At 39.2% G+C, this 22,417-nt stretch overlaps 1 protein-coding gene across 2 annotated transcripts in view; it reads left to right on the top strand.

Moving 5' to 3' along the window:
* The window catches only part of ELAPOR2 (endosome-lysosome associated apoptosis and autophagy regulator family member 2), a 181,513-nt gene that overhangs the window by 139,077 nt on the left and 20,019 nt on the right, over positions 1-22,417 (top strand). For both annotated transcript variants that reach the window (XM_045052322.1, XM_023250311.2), the window contains 6 exons: positions 713-976; positions 1,678-1,851; positions 3,884-4,073; positions 5,538-5,634; positions 6,210-6,311; positions 21,349-21,475. In XM_045052322.1, the coding sequence (XP_044908257.1) occupies positions 713-976; positions 1,678-1,851; positions 3,884-4,073; positions 5,538-5,634; positions 6,210-6,311; positions 21,349-21,475 (954 nt within the window). The remainder of the gene's footprint in view (positions 1-712; positions 977-1,677; positions 1,852-3,883; positions 4,074-5,537; positions 5,635-6,209; positions 6,312-21,348; positions 21,476-22,417) is intronic.

Raw genomic sequence — 22,417 nt, 5'->3', positions numbered from 1 at the left:
TTCTTTTCCCCAGACAAGAAACAAACATTAAGTTGTCTCGGTTAGCATTGCTGTCTACTGATAAAGTGGTGCCCATTGCCTGGTGGGAACTAGATCTTCTTTGATGCAGTGTCAGAAGAAGGAAAACTATAGTCAGGGCCAGGTTTTGCTCTCTACTATGCATCTTTTTGGTGGAAATCAGTCATAGGCTAGGGAAAGGACTAGAGAGGGAGAGAGAGTCCCAAAGGGGTGGTGTGATGGCATCAGTATTACACAGTGTTTGGGTGAGGACCAGAGTCCTGGTCTTCCAAGACTACTCCCTTGTCCAAAGCTTTTCCACTTGCCACACTGCAAACATCCTATGGTATCATTACTTTTAGGCTTATATCCGAATAAACAAGTATGGGAGATAAAGTTGTTCCACTGTTAAACCATACCAGTTCATCCAGATGTAAAGCCTGTAAACGTGCCTGAGTTTGTACCAGTTATGACAGATCTTGTAGTGATTGTGGCTAAACTCCTGGAACTCGATTACTGAGGAAATTAGCTTCTAGTGTTAAGATCGAAGGTTGTTTTTTAAAAGAACTGAGAAGAAATAATATTAATCCATTGTCACTGATAAACTGTTCGGCTGGAACACTCTGCTTGGTTCTTTGGTGATATCAACACAAAACACTCTGGTTTTACAACTCAGCCCCCAGGCAGAAGTCATTACTTTCTGCTCTCTTTTTAGAATAGACGGTTCATCAATGACATGGTGAAGATTTATTCTATCACTGCCACTAATGCAGTTGATGGGGTGGCGTCCTCATGCCGTGCCTGTGCCCTCGGTTCTGAACAGTCGGGCTCATCGTGTGTCCCCTGCCCCCCAGGCCACTACATTGAGAAAGAAACCAACCAGTGCAAGGAGTGTCCACCTGACACCTACCTGTCCATACATCAAGTCTATGGCAAGGAGGCTTGTATTCCATGTGGGCCTGGGAGTAGAAGCACTCAGGTAAGTGAGTGTGCATTTCAGTTGTTCCCGGGAAGACACACCTTCATAAAGAAACTCAGAAGTTCCTTTTATTATTTCTCCGGCAACTACAAAGTTGCTGGCTATATTTAGAAATGGCTTTTTCATTTTTGTGTGTGTGTTTTCTGCCCTTAACATTTCTTAAGCACTTAATATGTGCCATGAAGGTCCTAATTCCTGGGGGCATAAAATAGTAAGGAAAGCACTCAAATAAGAATGCCTTCCAAAAATATTAAAATTGATATTTTGTGTCTTCTGTTAAGGTAGAGCAAGTAAACTACCTCTGTAGGTGGGGCATAGAAATATATGGAGAACAAGTATATCTTAGAACATTTTAAGGGCAAAGGTTGATGGCATTTTTGGGTGAAAGAGAAAGTAGTTTTCCTGTATGTTGACACTGGTGTAACAGGGACTTGTGGCTGTTTATTAAAATACCTTAATACAAGAAACTAGTTTTGGAGTAACTTCACTCTTACTTTTAAGAAATGCTGATTTTCCTGAACTCTACCGAGGAAAATCTAATTAGTGTTTGGAAATTCTCTATATTCGCATGGTAAAATATAACTAGGACAAAATTACTGAAAGAGTTTCAAACATAGAACTTTTTGGAAACACATTGTTCATAGCAGCTAATATTTTCTTTTGTGCTGTATATTTTTTAATTTCTTAATCTCTAATCAAAGGACCACTCAGTTTGCTATAGTGACTGCTTTTTCCACCATGAAAAAGAAAATCAGAGTTTGCACTATGACTTCAGCAACCTCAGCAGCGTGGGCTCGTTAATGAATGGACCCAGCTTTACTTCCAAAGGAACAAAATACTTCCATTTCTTCAATATTAGTTTATGTGGGCATGAGGTGAGTTCTGGCTGTCAAAGTGAGATGGAGCTGTATTTCGGCTTTGCCTGCCTGAGTTGGTATTTTCTGTGTTGATGGCCCAATAAAATCTCTATGGGAACTAACAATCAAATGTCAGAAACTGAGCTGTGATGGCTTAAATTCTGTGTTGCCTCCTAGCAGGCCGGCTGGCAGCTTTCTCCAGCAGGGCCAACCTTGTCTGGTTCTGCATTCATCAAGGCACTTATCTAGCCAACTGAAGCCCAAAGCTTGGAGTTATGGTGTAGGTACTTGAAGCATCTTTCATTTTTTGTAAAAATGGGTCAGGCTTGTCAATCCCACCTATTTTTCAGTCTGGCAGTTTTGGTTTGGGAAAGTTTTACTGTTCTTTATGTCGTCCGTTTTAAAAGGAAAAGACTTCCAAGAGGAAGTTTATTCAACAATAAAAAAAGGAGGTAAGCAGGAGACAAATGTCGCTTGAGCAGGTAGTGTCTGCTAATAAATAATGGGATCTTATTTTTCTATGGGAAGAAGCAGAACCTCAATTAATGCTGGTAATGGGAAGAATTACAGGACTATATGCCCAGTATTTTTATAGATCTATGAGGTTGGGGTAGGAGAGAGTATGTATATGTATACACCATTAGCAATGATGAAAATGTAATAAGGCATTTCCTCCATGTTTCTTTCCATATTAACTTTGGCATCTCCAGTGGTCTTCGTTATGAGATGCTGTGCCACACTTTGTGCAAAGGAAACAAAAAGAGATCTGATGACCACAGATGTTTTCAGACAAAACGATCTGTAAATTTATTTGGTGTAGTGTTTGTCCTGTCCTGATTTTACAGGGAGAGATCAAACACACTTTATTGCTTAGTTACTCAGTTCATTTGACAAATAAATAAATATTAAATACCTGTTATGTTGAATACTGAGTGGAGCAGTGAATGAGATTAGTTACACATTATATTATGCTTTTTTTTGTTCTTGTGCCTGTGTTACCACTGTCTTTCCTTCCATCTCTCCCCTCTTCTTTTCTGTCCTCTTTCTTTCCTTTTTGTCCTCATTCCTTTTATTGTAGTTTACCTCTTTCTTTCCTCAGTAGTTTCTCTCTCATCTTTTCCATTGTTTTCATCTTCTTGGCTTCAGCCATTTAATTTAAGCTTAGTAAAAGTATATTGTACCTGTAGTGTGAGAAGGCTTGGTAGAGGGAGAAAATTTTTTAAGTTTGGATTGTTAGCTGCATTAAGAAAGATAAGTCTGTATTCTTTTCTTTATGCTCATGTGTGCTTACTTTACATCTAAGATCAGTAAAATCATGTCCTTTTCCCCCTTATATATTCCTTCATAGAAATTGTAGAGAAAGCTATGGTCATTTGCAGTGGGACTAGAGTATATTTAAATAGCCTTTTAACTTTATATATTCCAACTGATTAAATGATTAAAAAAGTAAATCTCTGTATTCTCTTCAACTTACTGTGTAGTTGAGTAGGTACATGTCATTGACTAAAGACACATGTAGTGGCCAACTATTAAGAACTTAGACGGGGGTCCTATGATTTTGCTCCAATATGGCTTTTATGCTTTCTTCTTCAGCATTCACATTTCCTTTCTGCCACAATAGGCCGGTAAAGGAGAAGGAAGAGCAAGTCTTCTCCTTTGGAATTAAAACCTTCACTCAGAGTTATCTGGTCTCTTTGAATGCATTGCTATCCTATGAATCAACAGTTTCATAGATGATTTTAGTTCCTTAAATTAGATGGCTTTCATCAACATAAATGAAGCTTGTAGTTGGATGAGCAGTGTAGTATTGAGTGTATATATTCATTATAACTTAAATGACTCTCAACCCTGGTTAGACGTTGGAATTCCTCAAGAGCTTTTTTTTTTTTTTTTTTTTAATGCTGGTGCCTGGGCCCCACTTCCTTTTATTGAAAGCAGAATCTCTGCAGTGAGGAGAGAGCCACTGCTCTACTAGAGTCATTAGCTCTCTTGAGATCCACTTTAGAGAATGACTCTTCAGTAAAACCTCTTGATGACTTTGTTTTCCTAGGGGAAGAAGATGGCTCTTTGTACCAACAATATAACAGACTTTACAGTAAAGGAAATGGTGGCAGGGTCAGATGATTACACGAATTTGGTAGGAGCATATGTATGCCAGTCAACTATTATTCCCTCTGAGAGTAAGGGTTTCCGAGCAGCCTTATCATCACAGTCCATCATTCTGGCAGATACATTTTTAGGTAAGCTTCATTTCATTCCTATATGCATGCATGCAGTTATTCTAAAATTATGGTACTGATAACTTGTCATTGTGTTGGTATTTGCCATAGATGATGGAGGCTATAGGTAATTCTAATCCCTTTGTAACATGGTTAAAAAGCTCCTACAATTGAGATCTATTGATCCATCTAAGTGAGTACAAGTATCTTCTGAGTTTACATATTAACTCATATGTGATAAGATGTTTTTTGAGAGTCTGTGCCTTTCATCAAGTTCTCTAGGAATTTAAGAAGCAAAATAAGTTTGGAAACCCAAACTATAAACAAAATAATAGTAAAAAAAGTAATGTATAAATCTAAATCATAATATTTACCACCAGTTTTCGTAATATTTTCTTGTATAAGAAGTAAGCCGGTGACACTTAGCAATGGTGAATGTGCCAAGTTTTATTCCCTACATGTTTCTTCTGCCTTTGTGGACTGGAAGGTATAGGAAAGTTTGAAGAATGACCTCTCAGTTATTTTTAGGGATCCAGTTCATTAGAACCTCTGGTATGGTGATAAAACATTTAACAACATATCAATCTAACAAGCTTCATAGGTGATTCTAACATACAGCAGATTTGAGGACCATTGCTATAGACTCCAGAGGAATTGAGCTTTAATTTTCAGCACCAAGGTCAGTCACCAAGCTTGTGCTCAGCATCAGAACTCCTCGTCTGAAGGAGAGGTTGCTGTTATTGCTTGCATTTTGGCTCTGCTCTCATTTTGCCTACCAGGAATGAGAAAAATGCTCGACTTTTAAATTTTTTTTTTCAACGTTTATTTATTTTTGGGACAGAGAGAGACAGAGCATGAACGAGGGAGGGGCAGAGAGAGAGGGAGACACAGAATCGGAAACAGGCTCCAGGCTCTGAGCCATCAGCCCAGAGCCTGACGCGGGGCTCGAACCCCCCGACCGCGAGATCGTGACCTGGCTGAAGTCGGACGCTTAACCGACTGCGCCACCCAGGCGCCCCCCGACTTTTAGATTAAACAAGTTTTGGAGTTATTTTCTGGAAATTATTAAGGCACAAAATTTTTTGTTTTCTCAAGTATATCTATACTGAGTTGAAAGCTGTATTAGCAAAATAACCCAGCTTGTTCTACAAAAACTAACTTTTTATATTGTTAGGTTATTGAAATGTCAGAGCTGGAAGGGGCTTTAGAGATTATCTCAATTACTTCTTGAATTTTACAAATTAGGACATAACTCCCAGGGAAGTGAAGTGACTTAAACAAAATAACAGAGCTAGGGAGTAGATTGTTTTATTTTTTCTTCTATAGAGCTTCGTAAGGTTCTTAGTCTTACCATGAACACATTAATTTAATACGATATTTCTGGTCAAATGACAGTATCAAAGTGAAGCTGTTTTCATATACACAGAAACTAAATAAACCTAATTTTCCTGTATTGCTTAATAGCTTTTTTTTATTGTTATCTAGGAGTGACAGTTGAAACTACATTGCAAAATATTAATATAAAAGAAGATATGTTTCCACTTCCACCTAGCCAAATACCAGATGTGCATTTCTTTTATAAGTAAGTGAAGATGCCGCTTACCTTGACAATTTTAATCAAAAGAATGTCTCTTCAGGGTGCCTAGAGTCGTAGCTTATACTTAACAGGTAATCAGTGATTAGTTTGTAAATGGAAGACTGAGTATAAAGTAGGAAACATGAAATATTTTGCAAGTGTTATAGTTCAGATAGATGTCTTTTTTCTGTTATATATATTCTTTTAAATTAGGCAATAAAGAGACTCTACTTCATTGTCTAGACAATATTTGTAATTCACACATCTTAATAACAGCAAAAGTAGATATGGCTTCTCTTCCCTTTAAAAATTTTTTTTGATTGTGACTTTGATTATAATTATAGTAACTTTGCTAAACACCTTGATGATAGCTTATCACTTTAGCTGAGAAAATAGTCAACTCTTCATTGGCAGTGAAAGCAAATGAGCCCAGTTTGTATTAAAATTCTCAATTAGTGCACTTGGACACATTTTTCTTTTTCATTGTTTCATAGAGTATAGAAGTAGTTCTACACAGGATATTTATGTCTTGGTGATCTATGTCATGTCTGTTCTGTGGAATGACATTTGCCTTTCGATAGGTCTTCTACAACTACAACATCTTGTGTTAATGGCCGATCAACTGCTGTGAAAATGAGGTGCAATCCTACTAAACCAGGAGCAGGAGTGATTTCAGTCCCCAGGTATTCTTATTTCTATGTGATTGTTTCACATTTGTATTTATTGTGAGGAATCAAAACTCCCCAGAATCTTACTATTTTAAAACATGGTCGCTATGAATGCAAAGCAGAAAGAGAACAGAAGAATATGTAGGTTTTTATTATAGGGATATGCTGTGTGTCTCTTAAGAGGAACAAGTCCTCACAAATCTCAGTACATCCCAGTCTCCTCAAAGACATGTTCGCCTCCTGTTTGCTTAATTGTCTTGAAAATTATTTCAACATATAATTACAGTGTTTGTATCCTTGTATTTATTCTTACTGTTTAGTCCCAATTTCCTTAAGAGCTGGATTATATGTAACCTGGCTGATAGTTCTTGATCAACAATGAACCACCTGGGTGATCTAGATTGAAGTAATTGAACCTCTGAATAATGGTTTCTTTCTCTGTGAGAGAATAGGGGCCAAGGTGGATAATTTGTATGATCCATTTCCAGCTCCTCCGTTTTCTGATTAATAGTGGCAGAATCACCAAGGTAGAATCTGATCTATAGAATATATAATACAGTTCATTTGACTTGCTGGAGTTGAGGCAGTAGCTCTCCACAGTCTAGATTCGACTTCTACAGTCCATATTGGGTAGAAACACTAGGAGAAAATGGGCAATTTCATGGACTCAGAACTGTCAACTTAAATGCTTTCATGGTGTGAGTGACACTTAAATGTCTGCTGATTTTTGTTTTTTGCAGTTATTCATTGTTCTGTATGTAGATTGTTTATTTCTAATATTTATTGGATTAAGGTACCTTTATCATAGTTCGACTTGAACATATTTCTCAAGTTAACATAAATATATATGTGTGTGTGTATATATATACACACACACATATACATATATAATTTTCTTTTAAATAAAATTTTATATTAAATTTTATTTAAAAGAAAATGACTGACTTAGTTTTGTTTTTGATAGTTTCGCAGTAACCATTGAGAGATTTTAAGCTATTGTGCTTACGCATATCAGGACATCAGTATTGGAAATCAGTGGTCTGAGCATTGCTTCGGCATCTTAAAAGTATTTCCAGGGGTATCAATATTGTGGGTTTACTTTGGGGCACAAAAGGACACTCGTATTCACCTCTTAACCAACTGTGTTTCTCTGGTTCTCATAGATCTAGGAATTAATTTTTCTTTTCACCTTTTCAAGGTGAGAGAAGTATATGATCAGAGGAGAACATAATAAAAGTTACTAGACGTCAGTGTAAGAGACAGAGGGAGCCTGATGCTCAAGGGCATCATTTGGTGGAGGATCCCTATGCCAGCATCCAAGCTAGAGTCAAGGCAGCAAACCACCCTTTGTTTATGAGAAGGTGTGTTTAGAGTTTCTTTAATTATTCCCTGATATCCCCCCAAATAGCTTTGAGTTAAGATGCTTGTTCTATTAATGGTAGCACTTATAACATCCTTCCTTGGACTTAGCAATGAACCTCTCAGAGTCTAGCCTCTAGGAGGCTTCCAAAGCCTCTCCAGGTGTCTCATCCAAGCAGATAATATTACCAAAGATTAGATCTGTCCATGAGAAAATATATCCACTCTAACTCTCCCAAGGTGGGTTCTGATGTTTTAAGGTGAAAAAAAAAAGTTTCCTGATGTTAAATTATGGCACTTAGAAACTGAGTTTTTCCTTGTGGGGAGGGGAAAAGTAGTTTTTCCTTTAACCTGTAGTAGTTTATTCTACTTCAGGAATATAACTGTCTTTGCCAGGGTTTCTCAAGATCACTCGTGGCAGAATACCTTGGGGTTTCTTTTAAAAATCAATTTCTGGATCTTTCCAAAAACATAAAGAATATCTTGAGTGTTGAGCATAGGAATATATATTTTTTAAACACAAAACAGTTCTGGGAGTCTGGCTGGCTCAAATGGAGGAGCGTGCGACTCTTGATCTAGGAGTTTGGAGTTAGAGCTCCCCACTGGGTGTACAGACTACTTAAAAACAAAATCCTAAAAGAAAACCTGCAAGACAATTCCTAAGCATATTAAAATTTTGGAACTACTAATCTTAACCCACTGAGACAAATTCTCAAACTTTGTTCTGCATTTTAATTTTCTGAAAAGCTGATTTAAAATACCTTAGTCTAAAGGGTAATCATTCACCCATATTTGATAAGACTTTGTATATAATTGTCATGCACATCGAGGTTTGAGGACCATTGCTCTAGGGAACTGCTTGAACCTAACAATCTAAGTGTGTTTTAGTTCTTTCTTGAATCAGTTTCCCATTAGGGCACAAGGGGGAGCTCTGGGATCAGAACATAAGAAACAGCAGCTTGTCCTGAAATAATTAGAATTTTTTTTTAGCTGTGGGGCTGAATAAAGATTTCCTACTAACAGTAAGGAATTGTTAACAGAGCCCAGTTTCTTACGCTACTTTTGAAGCGGATTTACTTTGCAGTTTTCTTTGGGGAGGTTTAAGATCTGCATAAGAGAGGAAGGTGCTAACCAGGCACTTGCCTCGAAAAATCTCATATGCTGTAACCAAAAAAATCTCAGAAAGCAGACTTTGGCAATTTGGAAGGGATGCCACCCCCGGGAATTCTCGTCTCTTGGCCAAGAATCTTGGCAAGCCAGGAAAGGAGACTTTAGTAGTAGTGATGTTGGTTGGGGCTCTGTATCTTGGTGACCTGGGAAAATGGGAATGTCTTAACAGAGTCGTGGGGCAGGAGAAAAGGGGCAATGTGTATTCTCTATGTATCTCATCTGAAGTTTAGAGGGAACAGCAAATTATCAGGGCTGCCTACTAATCTCCAATTGGAAAATTACAACCTGTCTGTTTGGTCTGGCAAATGCAGTTGGTTTCTAATTCTACAAAGTGTCTGGAAGGTGTGAGACATTTTAGATAAAAATTTAGCAGCATGATGTCTGTGGCAGATGCAATCTGAGAGCCAGGCTGGACTTTGGGATTATCTGGTGCAGTTTGTATCTTGGCCAGCAAACGAATTTGTAACAAAGTAGACTGCTGATATCCCTGAATAGATCCCCCTCCAGCCTCTGCCTAAGAAACTTTGCCAGCCTCCAGTCATGATCGGAGGTGGTTGGAAAACTTGGAAGTTCTTCTTTCATTAGGAAAACTTTGGACCCAGCATTGTGTCTGAAGAGTTCTTTCAAATATGTGAGAAATTTCTATTAATGGAAAGGTTTTGAAAACGCATTATTAGAAAATGGGCAAAAGGAATCATTTTTACTCTGATAATGGAGATGTCATAGCACCTCAGAGATCCCTCAGTCAGACCCATTCATTTCACACAGTAGGAAACACTGAGGACCCAGGCTGTATAACTAACTGTGTTGGCACATTCAGGATGGAATGTTATCCTGACTGTGTCTCGTTCTGTTCTTACCATCATGTTTTCATCTTGCTGTTTTTTCCCTCCAGTTCTTCACAGATAGAGATTTGCAAAGAAACACACTAGGCAGAGAGACAAATATCACATTTATCTGGGGGATAACTCATTTGATGTGCAAGTTATTGGTGCCTTGTTTAAAATGAGTCATCCACCCTCCAACAAGGTCATCTTTAGTAATGGTGTGAGTTAGAGGAAAACATCGTGCTCTCTCTTTCTCTTTCCCTCAACTTATAACTATATTTAACTGCTTGGGTGGTTCATAAATCAGTCTAAAACTATTTTGCCAAAACCTCCTTCAAAATCCAAGTTCATCTTCAGTTTTAAGTGTAACCTCAGTCTCGGAGATGGAGTCAAGCTAGTGGGTGTCTCAGGGCCAAGTGGAGAGGGGCTGTTGCTCATTAAAAAAAAAAAGAAAGAAAGCATAGCCTCTGAGAATATTATATCTCACAAAAGGGATGCTTCAGAGATCTGTCCTGAAGGCGTTCAGAGGTTGAATGTACCAAGGCTTTATTCCACAGGCTCTGATGGAGAGTTTCTCTGTCAAAGTCTTTGGACCTATAGGACACTAATGTAGTATCTTCTTTGGTTTTGGGGGAGTTCCGTTGAAGCCAGGATGTCTATCCATTTTGAGTTGGTAGGAGCCAGAGGATAATGATTGGTTAACGGAGTTCCTTGTTTTCTTTTTCCTCTGAACTATTTATGGACAGATAATAGATATCTAAATCTGCACAAGTTAAATTTAAAAGGCAATAGAATTTAAAATTTTAAAGCCAAATATGTCCTTAGAACAATGAAAATGAGGAGGCATATAAAAGCACTATGAGCAACAAGTAAAAACCCATTATGATTAAGAAATGGAAAATTCTAATACAGAATTGTTAAAATTATATGCTTCAGCACTAATGAGTAATCTTAAGACATGACATAAAAATGTCATGAAACAGTCATAAAGTTTAAGGATCCATTTTGAAATAAGGATGACAAAAGTTTGACAGATTTTGCAGAGCCTGGAGGTAAAAGGGACTGGGGAGTGTCAGCTAATGTAGTTTGTACAGATCTTGATTAGATTCTGGCTTTTGGTAATTAACCTCGGGGGGAATCTGTAAAAAGGGCAGTTTTTGCAGGAGACTGGTAGAATTTTATATCCCTGGATCTAAGAGGTATAGGTCAAAAAATCTTATGTTCAAACTCAGTCATAAGTGATTTATACTCTTCAGCCTCAGGGCAAACAAAATTGGAGCAAGATCCAAAGCCATTTTATGGACCCCACACAAGAAGGCTTTCTGCCCATTGGCATTCTTAGCAGAGAAAGGTTGAGCTTTCTCAGAAGCCAAAGCCGAAGGGAGTTACTGGCAGCTAGTCAGCATCTCCTATGCCAGACGATGCCCGTCTGTGAACTCCGAGATAGGGGAACCCCAAGAAACCCAGAAAAGCCTCACATGAAAGCGTCTGAGTAACATTAGTGCTCTGACACCAAATGAGAAAAGTTCTAGGCATATAAGACTATGGCCTTTCCTCCCGGTCTCCTGAGACCCACTGTAGAAGGGATAGAAACATACTTACACCGTACATGAATTTATTTTAACTTTGGAGTTTGCATAAAGTTCAGGCAAAAACAAGTTTACACTGCTTTATCAACTGTCTAAACAATTAGCAATAGTTTGAGTATTGGGTTGTAATAGTTCATAAGAAATTAAGATTACTGTCCATGAATTAGTAGATGAACCAAGTAGACCCTGCTTTAGGTAAGATGATTCATTTAGGGGACGCTAATAACTCATAGCTCAGTCCACTTTACCCCCAGAAAATGTATCCAATTTAGAATCCAAGACATCACTTACTTAAAAAAAAAGATTCATCTGAATTCTTACACATGGCCAGTGCTATCTGCAGTGGTAAGGCAGTTCCAGAGCAAAATAAGGAAACTGGAAAGTCTTCCTCATTTAACAGTAAAACCAAATTAGGATGCACCTGGTTATCCTTTGTGTTGATGGTGGTTTCTCTACCTAGAGTTCACAGCCCTGGGGTCATCTTGTGGAATTCTAGCCTTGCATACCCCAGCTCTCCAGGATTATGTACTGGCTCTTTAGACATCTACTCTCTGGTCTCTATGGTGATCTTGTGGATCAAAAATTATAAAAGAAGCACAATTAGTGACACTTTTACAAGGCCAGGGGGTAGGGGGTAGAGATGGTGGTGGCACAGGTCATCAAAGGGAAAAAGGTTTCACATATTTGGCATTAAAGTGTTTGTCTATCTTACTACTTGCTTTTTTGTTCTTAGTAGAAGAAAAAAATATATATATATACTCTTGCATCTTTTTTTTCCCTATTTTCCTTTTATATATAAGCACTATTGAAATTAGTACTGCTTCCTACATCCTTGTCATTTCACAGGGAAGGGCTGATTCAACTGTGGAACTTAACGTTTATAACAAAGAATCAAATTTGGATGTTCCACGTTGTAAATGATTCGTTGGGTTCAAAGAATTGAAGAATTGATTCTAAACTAAACTGCTTTTAGCCTAAGAGTATATTTTAAAAAGTGGAGTCTACCGCGGAAAGGCACTGAATCATTGCAGTATTTTGACACCTAATGGCAGCTTTATAAGTTATATCAATGTCTTGATTTTTTCCCCCAATTCTGTACTTCTCCCAGTTCTATAGAGAGTGATGTGAACTGTTAATAGTCTTTTATATTTTGCAGTACTTTAAACTTTCCCAAATTGTTCTCTCATTTTGTCCTTTATAACAACCCAGTGAAGGCAGTGGAACAGACATCTCATTTCTGATAAATTACAGATCTGAAACAGCACGGGGGAGGGGCCAAATCACTTGTGGAAAAACACAAAATCACTTGCAAGTCCAGCCACACCTGTAACCCAGGTTTTCTCTGCAGAGCTCTTTGCAACTTTGATTAATTTTCCCCTTTTCTTTTTTATTTGTTCAGTTTTTTTTCTCGAATTTTACCAAACTTATTCTTTTATTTGCCCAAGATAAACAGCCCTCACCACCCTTGAAAATGTCTCTGTGTGGGAAAGATAAAATAATTTGGGAAGGAGAGACTTGAGCAGGAAAGTATTTTGGTAATTTTTGCTAAATGATCAAAAAAGTTAATTACCTTTAAAGTTTCAAGTCATTGTTATGCAAATAATAATTGTGTTCTTGCAAAACATTTCTAATAGGTTACCCAATTTTTTTCAGAAGTGCAATGTTGAGTTGGTTTTACTGATGGGAAGTAGGGATCATTTTTTTAGGTGGCATGATTTTCATCTCTTGTACTTACCATTTTTTTTTTTAAATCTCTTTTTGTTTCTTGGTCTGAATATACTTTACTCCCTTTTACAAACAAATCGAGGCAGGTAAGAGTTAAGCCATTTTTCCAAAGCGTCCCCCTTCATCACTGTTCTTAGCTCTCATAGTACCAGGCCTCTCTTTCTGAAGCACGTTACACAGAATCATGCTTTTATTTATTTATTTATTTTTTTTTTTATTTTATATATGAAATTTATTGTCAAATTGGTTTCCATACAACACCCAGTGCTCATCCCAAAAGGTGCCCTCCTCAATACCCATCACCCACCCTCTCCTCCCTCCCACCCCCCATCAACCCTCAGTTTGTTCTCAGTTTTTAACAGTCTCTTATGCTTTGGCTCTCTCCCACTCTAACCTCTTTTTTTTTTTCCTTCCCCTCCCCCATGGGTTCCTGTTAAGTTTCTCAGGATCCACATAAGAGTGAAACCATATGGTATCTGTCTTTCTCTGTATGGCTTATTTCACTTAGCATCACACTCTCCAGTTCCATCCACGTTGCTACAAAAGGCCATATTTTATTTTTTCTCATTGCCACGTAGTATTCCATTGTGTATATAAACCACAATTTCTTTATCCATTCATCAGTTGATGGACATTTAGGCTCTTTCCATAATTTGGCTATTGTTGAGAGTGCTGCTATGAACATTGGGGTACAAGTGCCCCTATGCATCAGTACTCCTGTATCCCTTGGGTAAATTCCTAGCAATGCTATTGCTGGGTCATAGGGTAGGTCTATTTTTAATTTTCTGAGGAACCTCCACACTGCTTTCCAGAGCGGCTGCACCAATTTGCATTCCCACCAACAGTGCAAGAGGGTTCCCGTTTCTCCACATCCTCTCCAGCATCTATAGTCTCCTGATTTGTTCATTTTGGCCACTCTGACTGGCGTGAGGTGATATCTGAGTGTGGTTTTGATTTGTATTTCCCTGATAAGGAGCGACGCTGAACATCTTTTCATGTGCCTGTTGGCCATCCGGATGTCTTCTTTAGAGAAGTGTCTATTCATGTTTTCTGCCCATTTCTTCACTGGGTTATTTGTTTTTCGGGTGTGGAGTTTGGTGAGCTCTTTATAGATTTTGGATACTAGCCCTTTGTCCGATATGTCATTTGCGAATATCTTTTCCCATTCCGTTGGTTGCCTTTTAGTTTTGTTGGTTGTTTCCTTTGCTGTGCAGAAGCTTTTTATCTTCATAAGGTCCCAGGAATTCACTTTTGCTTTTAATTCCCTTGCCTTTGGGGATGTGTCGAGTAAGAGATTGCTACGGCTGAGGTCAGAGAGGTCTTTTCCTGCTTTCTCCTCTAAGGTTTTGATGGTTTCCTGTCTCACATTCAGGTCCTTTATCCATTTTGAGTTTATTTTTGTGAATGGTGTGAGAAAGTGGTCTAGTTTCAACCTTCTGCATGTTGCTGCCCAGTTCTCCCAGCACCATTTGTTAAAGAGGCTGTCTTTTTTCCATTGGATGTTCTTTCCTGCTTTGTCAAAGATGAGTTGGCCATACGTTTGTGGGTCTAGTTCTGGGGTTTCTATTCTATTCCATTGGTCTATGTGTCTGTTTTTGTGCCAATACCATGCTGCCTTGATGATTACAGCTTTGTAGTAGAGGCTAAAGTCTGGGATTGTGATGCCTCCTGCTTTGGTCTTCTTCTTCAAAATTACTTTGGCTATTCGGGGCCTTTTGTGGTTCCATATGAATTTTAGGATTGCTTGTTCTAGTTTCGAGAAGAATGCTGGTGCAATTTTGATTGGGATTGCATTGAATGTGTAGATAGCTTTGGCTAGTATTGACATTTTGACAATATTTATTCTTCCAATCCATGAGCAGGGAATGTCTTTCCATTTCTTTAAATCTTCTTCAATTACCTCCATAAGCTTTCTATAGTTTTCAGCATACAGATCCTTTACATCTTTGGTTAGATTTATTCCTAAGTATTTTATGCTTCTTGGTGCAATTGTGAATGGGATCAGTTTCTTTATTTGTCTTTCTGTTGCTTCATTATTAGTGTATAAGAATGCAACTGATTTCTGTACATTGATTTTGTACCCTGCAACTTTGCTGAATTCATGTATCAGTTCTAGCAGACTTTTGGTGGAGTCTCTCGGATTTTCCATGTATAATATCATGTCATCTGCAAAAAGCGAAAGCTTGACTTCATCTTTGCCAATTTTGATGTCTTTGATTTCCTTTTGTTGTCTGATTGCTGATGCTAGAACTTCCAGCACTATGTTAAACAGCAGCGGTGAGAGTGGGCATCCCTGTCATGTTCCTGATCTCAGGGAGAAAGCTCTCAGTTTTTCCCCGTTGAGGATGATGTTAGCTGTGGGCTTTTCATAAATGGCTTTTATGATCTTTAAGTATGTTCCTTCTATCCCGACTTTCTCAAGGGTTTTTATTAAGAAAGGGTGCTGGATTTTGTCAAAGGCCTTTTCTGCATCGATTGACAGGATCATATGGTTCTTCTCTTTTCTTTTATTAATGTGATGTATCACGTTGATTGATTTGCGAATGTTGAACCAGCCCTGCATCCCAGGAATGAATCCCACTTGATCATGGTGAATAATTCTTTTTATATGCCGTTGAATTCGATTTGCTAGTATCTTATTGAGAATTTTTGCATCCATATTCATCAGGGATATTGGCCTGTAGTTCTCTTTTTTTACTGGGTCTCTGTCTGGTTTAGGAATCAAAGTAATACTGGCTTCATAGAAGGAGTCTGGAAGTTTTCCTTCCCTTTCTATTTCTTGGAATAGCTTGAGAAGGATAGGTATTATCTCTGCTTTAAACGTCTGGTAGAACTCCCCTGGGAAGCCATCTGGTCCTGGACTCTTATTTGTTGGGAGATTTTTGATAACCGATTCAATTTCTTCGCTGGTTATGGGTCTGTTCAAGCTTTCTATTTCCTCCTGATTGAGTTTTGGAAGAGTGTGGGTGTTCAGGAATTGGTCCATTTCTTCCAGGTTGTCCAATTTGTTGGCATATAATTTTTCATAGTATTCCCTGATAATTGTTTGTATCTCTGAGGGATTGGTTGTAATAATTCCATTTTCATTCATGATTTTATCTATTTGGGTCATTTCCCTTTTCTTTTTGAGAAGCCTGGCTAGAGGTTTGTCAATTTTGTTTATTTTTTCAAAAAACCAACTCTTGGTTTCGTTGATCTGCTCTACAGTTTTTTTAGATTCTATATTGTTTATTTCTGCTCTGATCTTTATTATTTCTCTTCTGCTGGGTTTAGGCTGCCTTTGCTGTTCTGCTTCTAGTTCCTTTAGGTGTGCTGTTAGATTTTGTATTTGGGATTTTTCTTGTTTCTTGAGATAGGCCTGGATTGCAATGTATTTTCCTCTCAGGACTGCCTTCGCTGCGTCCCAAAGCATTTGGATTGTTGTATTTTCATTTTCGTTTGTTTCCATATATTTTTTTAATTTCTTCTCTAATTGCCTGGTTGACCCCCTCATTCGTTAGTAGGGTGTTCTTTAACCTCCATGCTTTTGGAGGTTTTCCAGACTTTTTTCTGTGGTTGATTTCAAGCTTCATAGCATTGTGGTCTGAAAGTATGCATGGTATAATTTCAATTCTTGTAAACTTATGAAGGGCTGTTTTGTGACCCAGTATATGATCTATCTTGGAGAATGTTCCATGTGCACTCGAGAAGAAAGTATATTCTGTTGCTTTGGGATGCAGAGTTCTAAATATATCTGTCAAGTCCATCTGATCCAATGTCTCATTCAGGGCCCTTGTTTCTTTATTGACCGTGTGTCTAGATGATGTATCCATTTCTGTAAGTGGGGTGTTAAAGTCCCCTGCAATTACCACATTCTTATCAATAAGGTTGCTTATGTTTATGAGGAATTGTTTTATATATTTGGGGGCTCCGGTATTCGGCGCATAGACATTTATAATTGTTAGCTCTTCCTGCTGGATAGACCCTGTAACTATTATATAATGTCCTTCTTCATCTCTTGTTACAGTCTTTAATTTAAAGTCTAGTTTGTCTGATATAAGTATGGCTACTCCAGCTTTCTTTTGGCTTCCAGTCGCATGATAAATAGTTCTCCATCCCCTCACTCTCAATCTAAAGGTGTCCTCAGGTCTAAAATGAGTCTCTTGTAGACAGCAAATAGATGGGTCTTGTTTTTTTATCCATTCTGATACCCTATGTCTTTTGGTTGGCGCATTTAATCCATTTACATTCAGTGTTATTATAGAAAGATATGGGTTTAGAGTCATTGTGATGTCTGTATGTTTTATGCTTGTAGTGATGTCTCTGGTACTTTGTCTCACAGGGTCCCCCTTAGGATCTCTTGTAGGGCTGGTTTAGTGGTGACAAATTCCTTCAGTTTTTGCTTGTTTGGGAAAACCTTTATCTCTCCTTCTATTCTAAATGACAGACTTGCTGGATAAAGGATTCTCGGCTGCATATTTTTTCTGTCTAGCACTCTGAAAATCTCGTGCCAATTCTTTCTGGCCTGCCAAGTTTCAAAAGAGAGATCAGTCACGAGTCTTATAGGTCTCCCTTTATATGTGAGGGCACGTTTACCCCTTGCTGCTTTCAGAATTTTGTCTTTATCCTTGTATTTTGCCAGTTTCACTATGATATGTCGTGCAGAAGATCGATTCAAGTTACGTCTGAAGGGAGTTCTCTGTGCCTCTTGGATTTCAACGCCTTTTTCCTTCCCCAGTTCAGGGAAGTTCTCAGCTATTATTTCTTCAAGTACCCCTTCAGCACCTTTCCCTCTCTCTTCCTCCTCTGGGATACCAATTATGCATATATTATTTCTTTTTAGTGTATCACTTAGTTCTCTAGTTTTCCCCTCATACTCCTGGATTTTTTTATCTCTCTTTTTCTCAGCTTCCTCTTTTTCCATAACTTTATCTTCTAGTTCACCTATTCTCTCCTCTGCCTCTTCAATCCGAGCTGTGGTGGTTTCCATTTTGTTATGCATTTCATTTAAAGCGTTTTTCAGCTCCTCGTGACTGCTCCTTAGTCCTTTGATCTCTGTAGCAAGGGATTCTCTGCTGTCCTGTATACTGTTTTCAAGCCCAGCGATTAATTTTATGACTATTATTCTAAATTCACTTTCTGTTATATTATTTAAATCCTTTTTGATCAGCTCATTAGCTGTTGTTATTTCCTGGAGATTCTTCTGAGGGGAATTCTTCCGCTTGGTCATTTTGGATAGTCCCTGGCGTGGTGAGGACCTGCAGGGCACTTCCCCTGTGCTGTGGTGTATAACTGGAGTCGGTGGGCGGAGCCGCAGTCAGACCTGATGTCTGCCCCCAGCCCACCGCTGGGGCCACAGTCAGACTGGTGTGTGCCTTCTCTTCCCCTCTCCTAGGGGCGGGATTCACTGTGGGGTGGTGTGGCCTGTCTGGGCTACTTGCACATTGCCAGGCTTGTGATGCTGGGGAACCGGCGTATTAGCTGGGGTGGGTAGGCAAGGTGCACAGGGGCAGGAGGGGCAGGCTTAGATCGCTTCTCCTTAGGTGATCCTCTTCAGGAGGGGCCCTGTGGCAGCGGGAGGGAGTCAGATCCGCTGCCGGAGGTTTGGCTCCGCAGAAGCGCAGAGTTGGGTGTTTGTGTGGATCGAGCAAGTTCCCTGGCAGGAACTGGTTCTCTTTGGGATTTTGGCTGGGGGATGGGCGGGGGAGATGGCGCTGGCGATCGCCTTTGTTCCCCACCAAACTGAGCTCTGTCGTCAGGGGGCTCAGCAGCTCTCCCTCCCTTTGTCCTCCAGCCTTCCCACTTTCCGAGCAGAGCTGTTAACTTATGACCTCCCAGACGCTAAGTCGCGCTTGTTGTCGGAACACAGTCCGTCAGGCCCCTCCGCTTTTGCCAGCCAGACTCAGGGTCTCTGCTTGGCCGGCGAGCCGCCCCTCCGCCCCGGCTCCCTCCCGCCAGTCCGTGGAGCGCGCACCGCCTCGCCGCCCTTCCTACCCTCTTCCGTGGGCCTCTCGTCTGCGCTTGGCTCCGGGGACTCCGTTCTGCTAATCCTCTGGCGGTTTTCTGGGTTATTTAGGCAGGTGTAGGTGGAATGTAAGTGATCAGCAGGACGCGCGGTGAGCCCAGCGTCCTCCTACGCCGCCATCTTCCCTCCTCCTCATGCTTTTATTTACATCTCACCACGTTGACTTGGTCTACAGCATGCAAGCATTTGGAAGGATAGGTCTCTAAAAACGTAGTCCATTTTTAGTTATTGTAGACTTCTGTGTCAGGGTTCATATTGTAGAGTACCCTGAGAATATATACGGAGGGTATGGAATTTTACTTCGCTGGTAGATCGAAAATTACAGTTTTGGACTGCCTATCATCAGAAAGGCATCTGAAGTTAAAACTTAAGAAGGGGTGTTTTGGGGTTCTCCCTATGATTGTGTGTCTATCTTTTGCCCTAGGTGTTTCAGGACGCCTGTACTCAGCAGCAACGAAGGTCTAAAGGAAGTTTGCAGGGCACACTTAATTTGCACACTTAATTTAAGGGAAGTATAGTAGACAAATGAAGGGAATAGTGTTCTCCCCATTTTAATTAATTCATGAACAAAACAGCCATTCCCACCAGAACCTTTCCACATAACTTCCTGCTTCAGTCAATAAGGATTCTCTACACAGTAAAAGCAGTTTAATTTTATCCATGCTGTGTTTATCTGTCCCTAAAAGGAAGGAGGCAAGCTGATATAATAGACCCACCCACCAGCAAGCAGTTTCAAAAAGTCTCCATTCCAGCCCTGCCTGGTGGTTGGTTCAGTGCGATCCTGCACCTGTGTCTAAGGCCCCTGCGTCATCACCGGGTGGTGACAGTAACTGCCTCTTGAAAGAAGTCATCGTCTGGCTGAGGCAAACCAGGAGTGCACAGTCATTTCCACCCTTCAGCTGTGTGTCGATCTGGTAGTTGTTTTGTTTGTCTTTTCACTTCAGGTTGTTTTGTTTTCATGTCCCCCCCCCCCCCCCCCCCCCGCCACCCCACCGCACTGTTGAGACCATGGTCTAGTTCATCATTCTTTTCCCTGAAACCTTTGCCTAAACACATTACTTCAAACAGAAATGGCACCTCCATCCACCACCTAGTTCTTGCCTGTACGCCTTGTGCCCACGCACTGCCCTGCTCTTGAAGCCATTGTGATCATGACCGGCTTGGAATTCCCTTCCACTCCGTCTACCATTTCATCCCTCTGGCAGGCATTCCTTTACTTTCTTCCTTTCTCTTCTGGCTACCTCCTATTGGATATTCTAGACTTGTCTTAGGCATGCCTTCCACCAAGAAGTTCTCCCAGAACTTTTTTGTCATTATATCTGTCTCTCCTTTAAATTAAAAAAAAAGTAGCTTTAGAGAGACAAAATTCCCGTGCCATACATTTGCCCATTTAAAACAGGCAAGCCAGTGGTTATTAGTATACTCATAGATATATGTAGTCATCACTATCGTCATTTTTAGAGCTTTTTCATCACCTTAAAAAGACCTATACCCTTGGGCTATTGCTTCTCTTTACCTTAGCTCCCTTCCATACTCCAAGCTTACCACTAACTTACTGTTGCTGTGGATTTTCTTATTTTGGACTTTTATAAAAATAACATCATTTAATATATAGAATTTTTTTAAAGCTTATTTATTTTGAGACAGAGCAAGCAGGAGAGGGACAGAGAGAGGAAAAGAGAGACTCTCAAGCAGGCTCCGCATGGTCAGCACAGAACCTGATGTGGGGCTCAAGGAAGGGCTTGAACTAATGAACAGTGAGATCATGACCTGAGCCGAAATTAAGAGTTGGACGCTTAACCTACTGAGCCACTCAAGTGCCCCAAATACACAGAATTTTTGATAGGCTTCTTTTACTTAGTCTATTTTTGAGGTTCATCCAAGTTGGGGCATGTATTACTTCTGCATTCCTTTTTATGGCCAAGTAATTTCCCATAGAATGGTAATATCACATTTGTTTATCTCTTCATCTGCTGAAGGACATTTGAGTTGTTTCCACCTTTGGGCTGTTAAAAATAATGCAGTTATGAACATTCACGTACAGGTTTTTGTGTGGATAAACGTTTTTACTTCTCTTGGATTTTTATCTAGAAGCGTAATTACTGGATCATGTGGTAACTGTTTGTAATGGTCTGAAGAACTGCCACCTTATTACAAAGCACTTGTCTCTCTTTACAGTCCAATTAGCAGTGTATATAGGTTCTAATTTCTTAACATTTTTGCAACTCGTTATTACCTGTCTTTTTGATTGTAGCTATCCTAATAGGTGTGGAGTTGTGGTTTTGTACCCAGATGTTGCTTTCCAGTATGCAGTAGGCACTCAAATGTTTATTGGACTTGGCTGAATATAAGAGCTGTCATTTCATTTTTTATTTCAGCAAGTGCCCAGCAGGCACCTGTGATGGGTGTACATTCTATTTTCTGTGGGAGAGTGCCGAAGCTTGCCCTCTGTGCACAGAACATGACTTCCATGAGATTGAGGGAGCCTGTAAGAGAGGATTTCAGGTAAGTGTCAAATCTACCTACATAGAGCTATGTGATTGAAGAAAAATAGACAAGTCTGGCATCACTCAGATCCTAGAAACTCAGGTTCAAAACCATGGCTAAAGCTTATAGTTAACTTAATTTTGCATTAATATGCATTTAAAATCAAATTTAGTAGGTAAACTCCCATATGCTGGGGTAGCTGAAGGTATGCAGTGGCATTGGGAAAAATAAATCGTGCAAAGGAGTTGTAGGCTATGGTGTTTATCTGGTTTATAAAGATATCATTAAACGAAGATGTGATTTATATAATGCAGTTATAGGTATAATTAAGACATGGGTGATATAAGTGATTCACTACAAGAAGCATATCTAAAGAGTAAATAAAGCATGTACACATATAATAAAATCAAGATCCTACTCTGTATTTTCTGTGCAATCATATCTTTGCTTATGTGTTTTTTAAAATAAAGTTGGGATTCTCCACTCTATATTTTTTATTTCCTTTTTCCATTTAATATATTTCTCTTGTCATTAAATTTTTTGAAAACATGATTTTTAGTGATTGACAAATATTCTATTATAGAGATAATTTGGGATTTAATAAAACCCCCGATAGACATTTGAGAAAAATTGAAAACAGTATTTTTGTAAATAACTCTGTAAGGAACACCCTAGTTGGAAATTTGTTTCTTTCCTTAGAATTTATCATAAAGAAGAGATTAATTGGATCTAAGGCAATGGACATTTTTAAGGTTCTTGATACATATTACTAACGTGATCTGGTTGTATCATTTTGCGCTTCTGCTAGTAGTGTTTGAGCATGCTTATTTCACTGCACTAGCTTTGAGTAGTGCCATATGAAAAACACAAGCTTTTCTTCCTTCAAGATGACTTACCCCTTCAACCTGTCTGAAGTCTATTGAACTAACAATAAAAATGCACAAATGATATTAAATCACT

The sequence above is a fragment of the Felis catus genome, chromosome A2 (genome assembly GCF_018350175.1).
Source record: "Felis catus isolate Fca126 chromosome A2, F.catus_Fca126_mat1.0, whole genome shotgun sequence".
NCBI classification, from domain to species: Eukaryota; Metazoa; Chordata; class Mammalia; order Carnivora; family Felidae; genus Felis; species Felis catus.
This window is presented reverse-complemented; position numbering and strand designations above follow the sequence as displayed.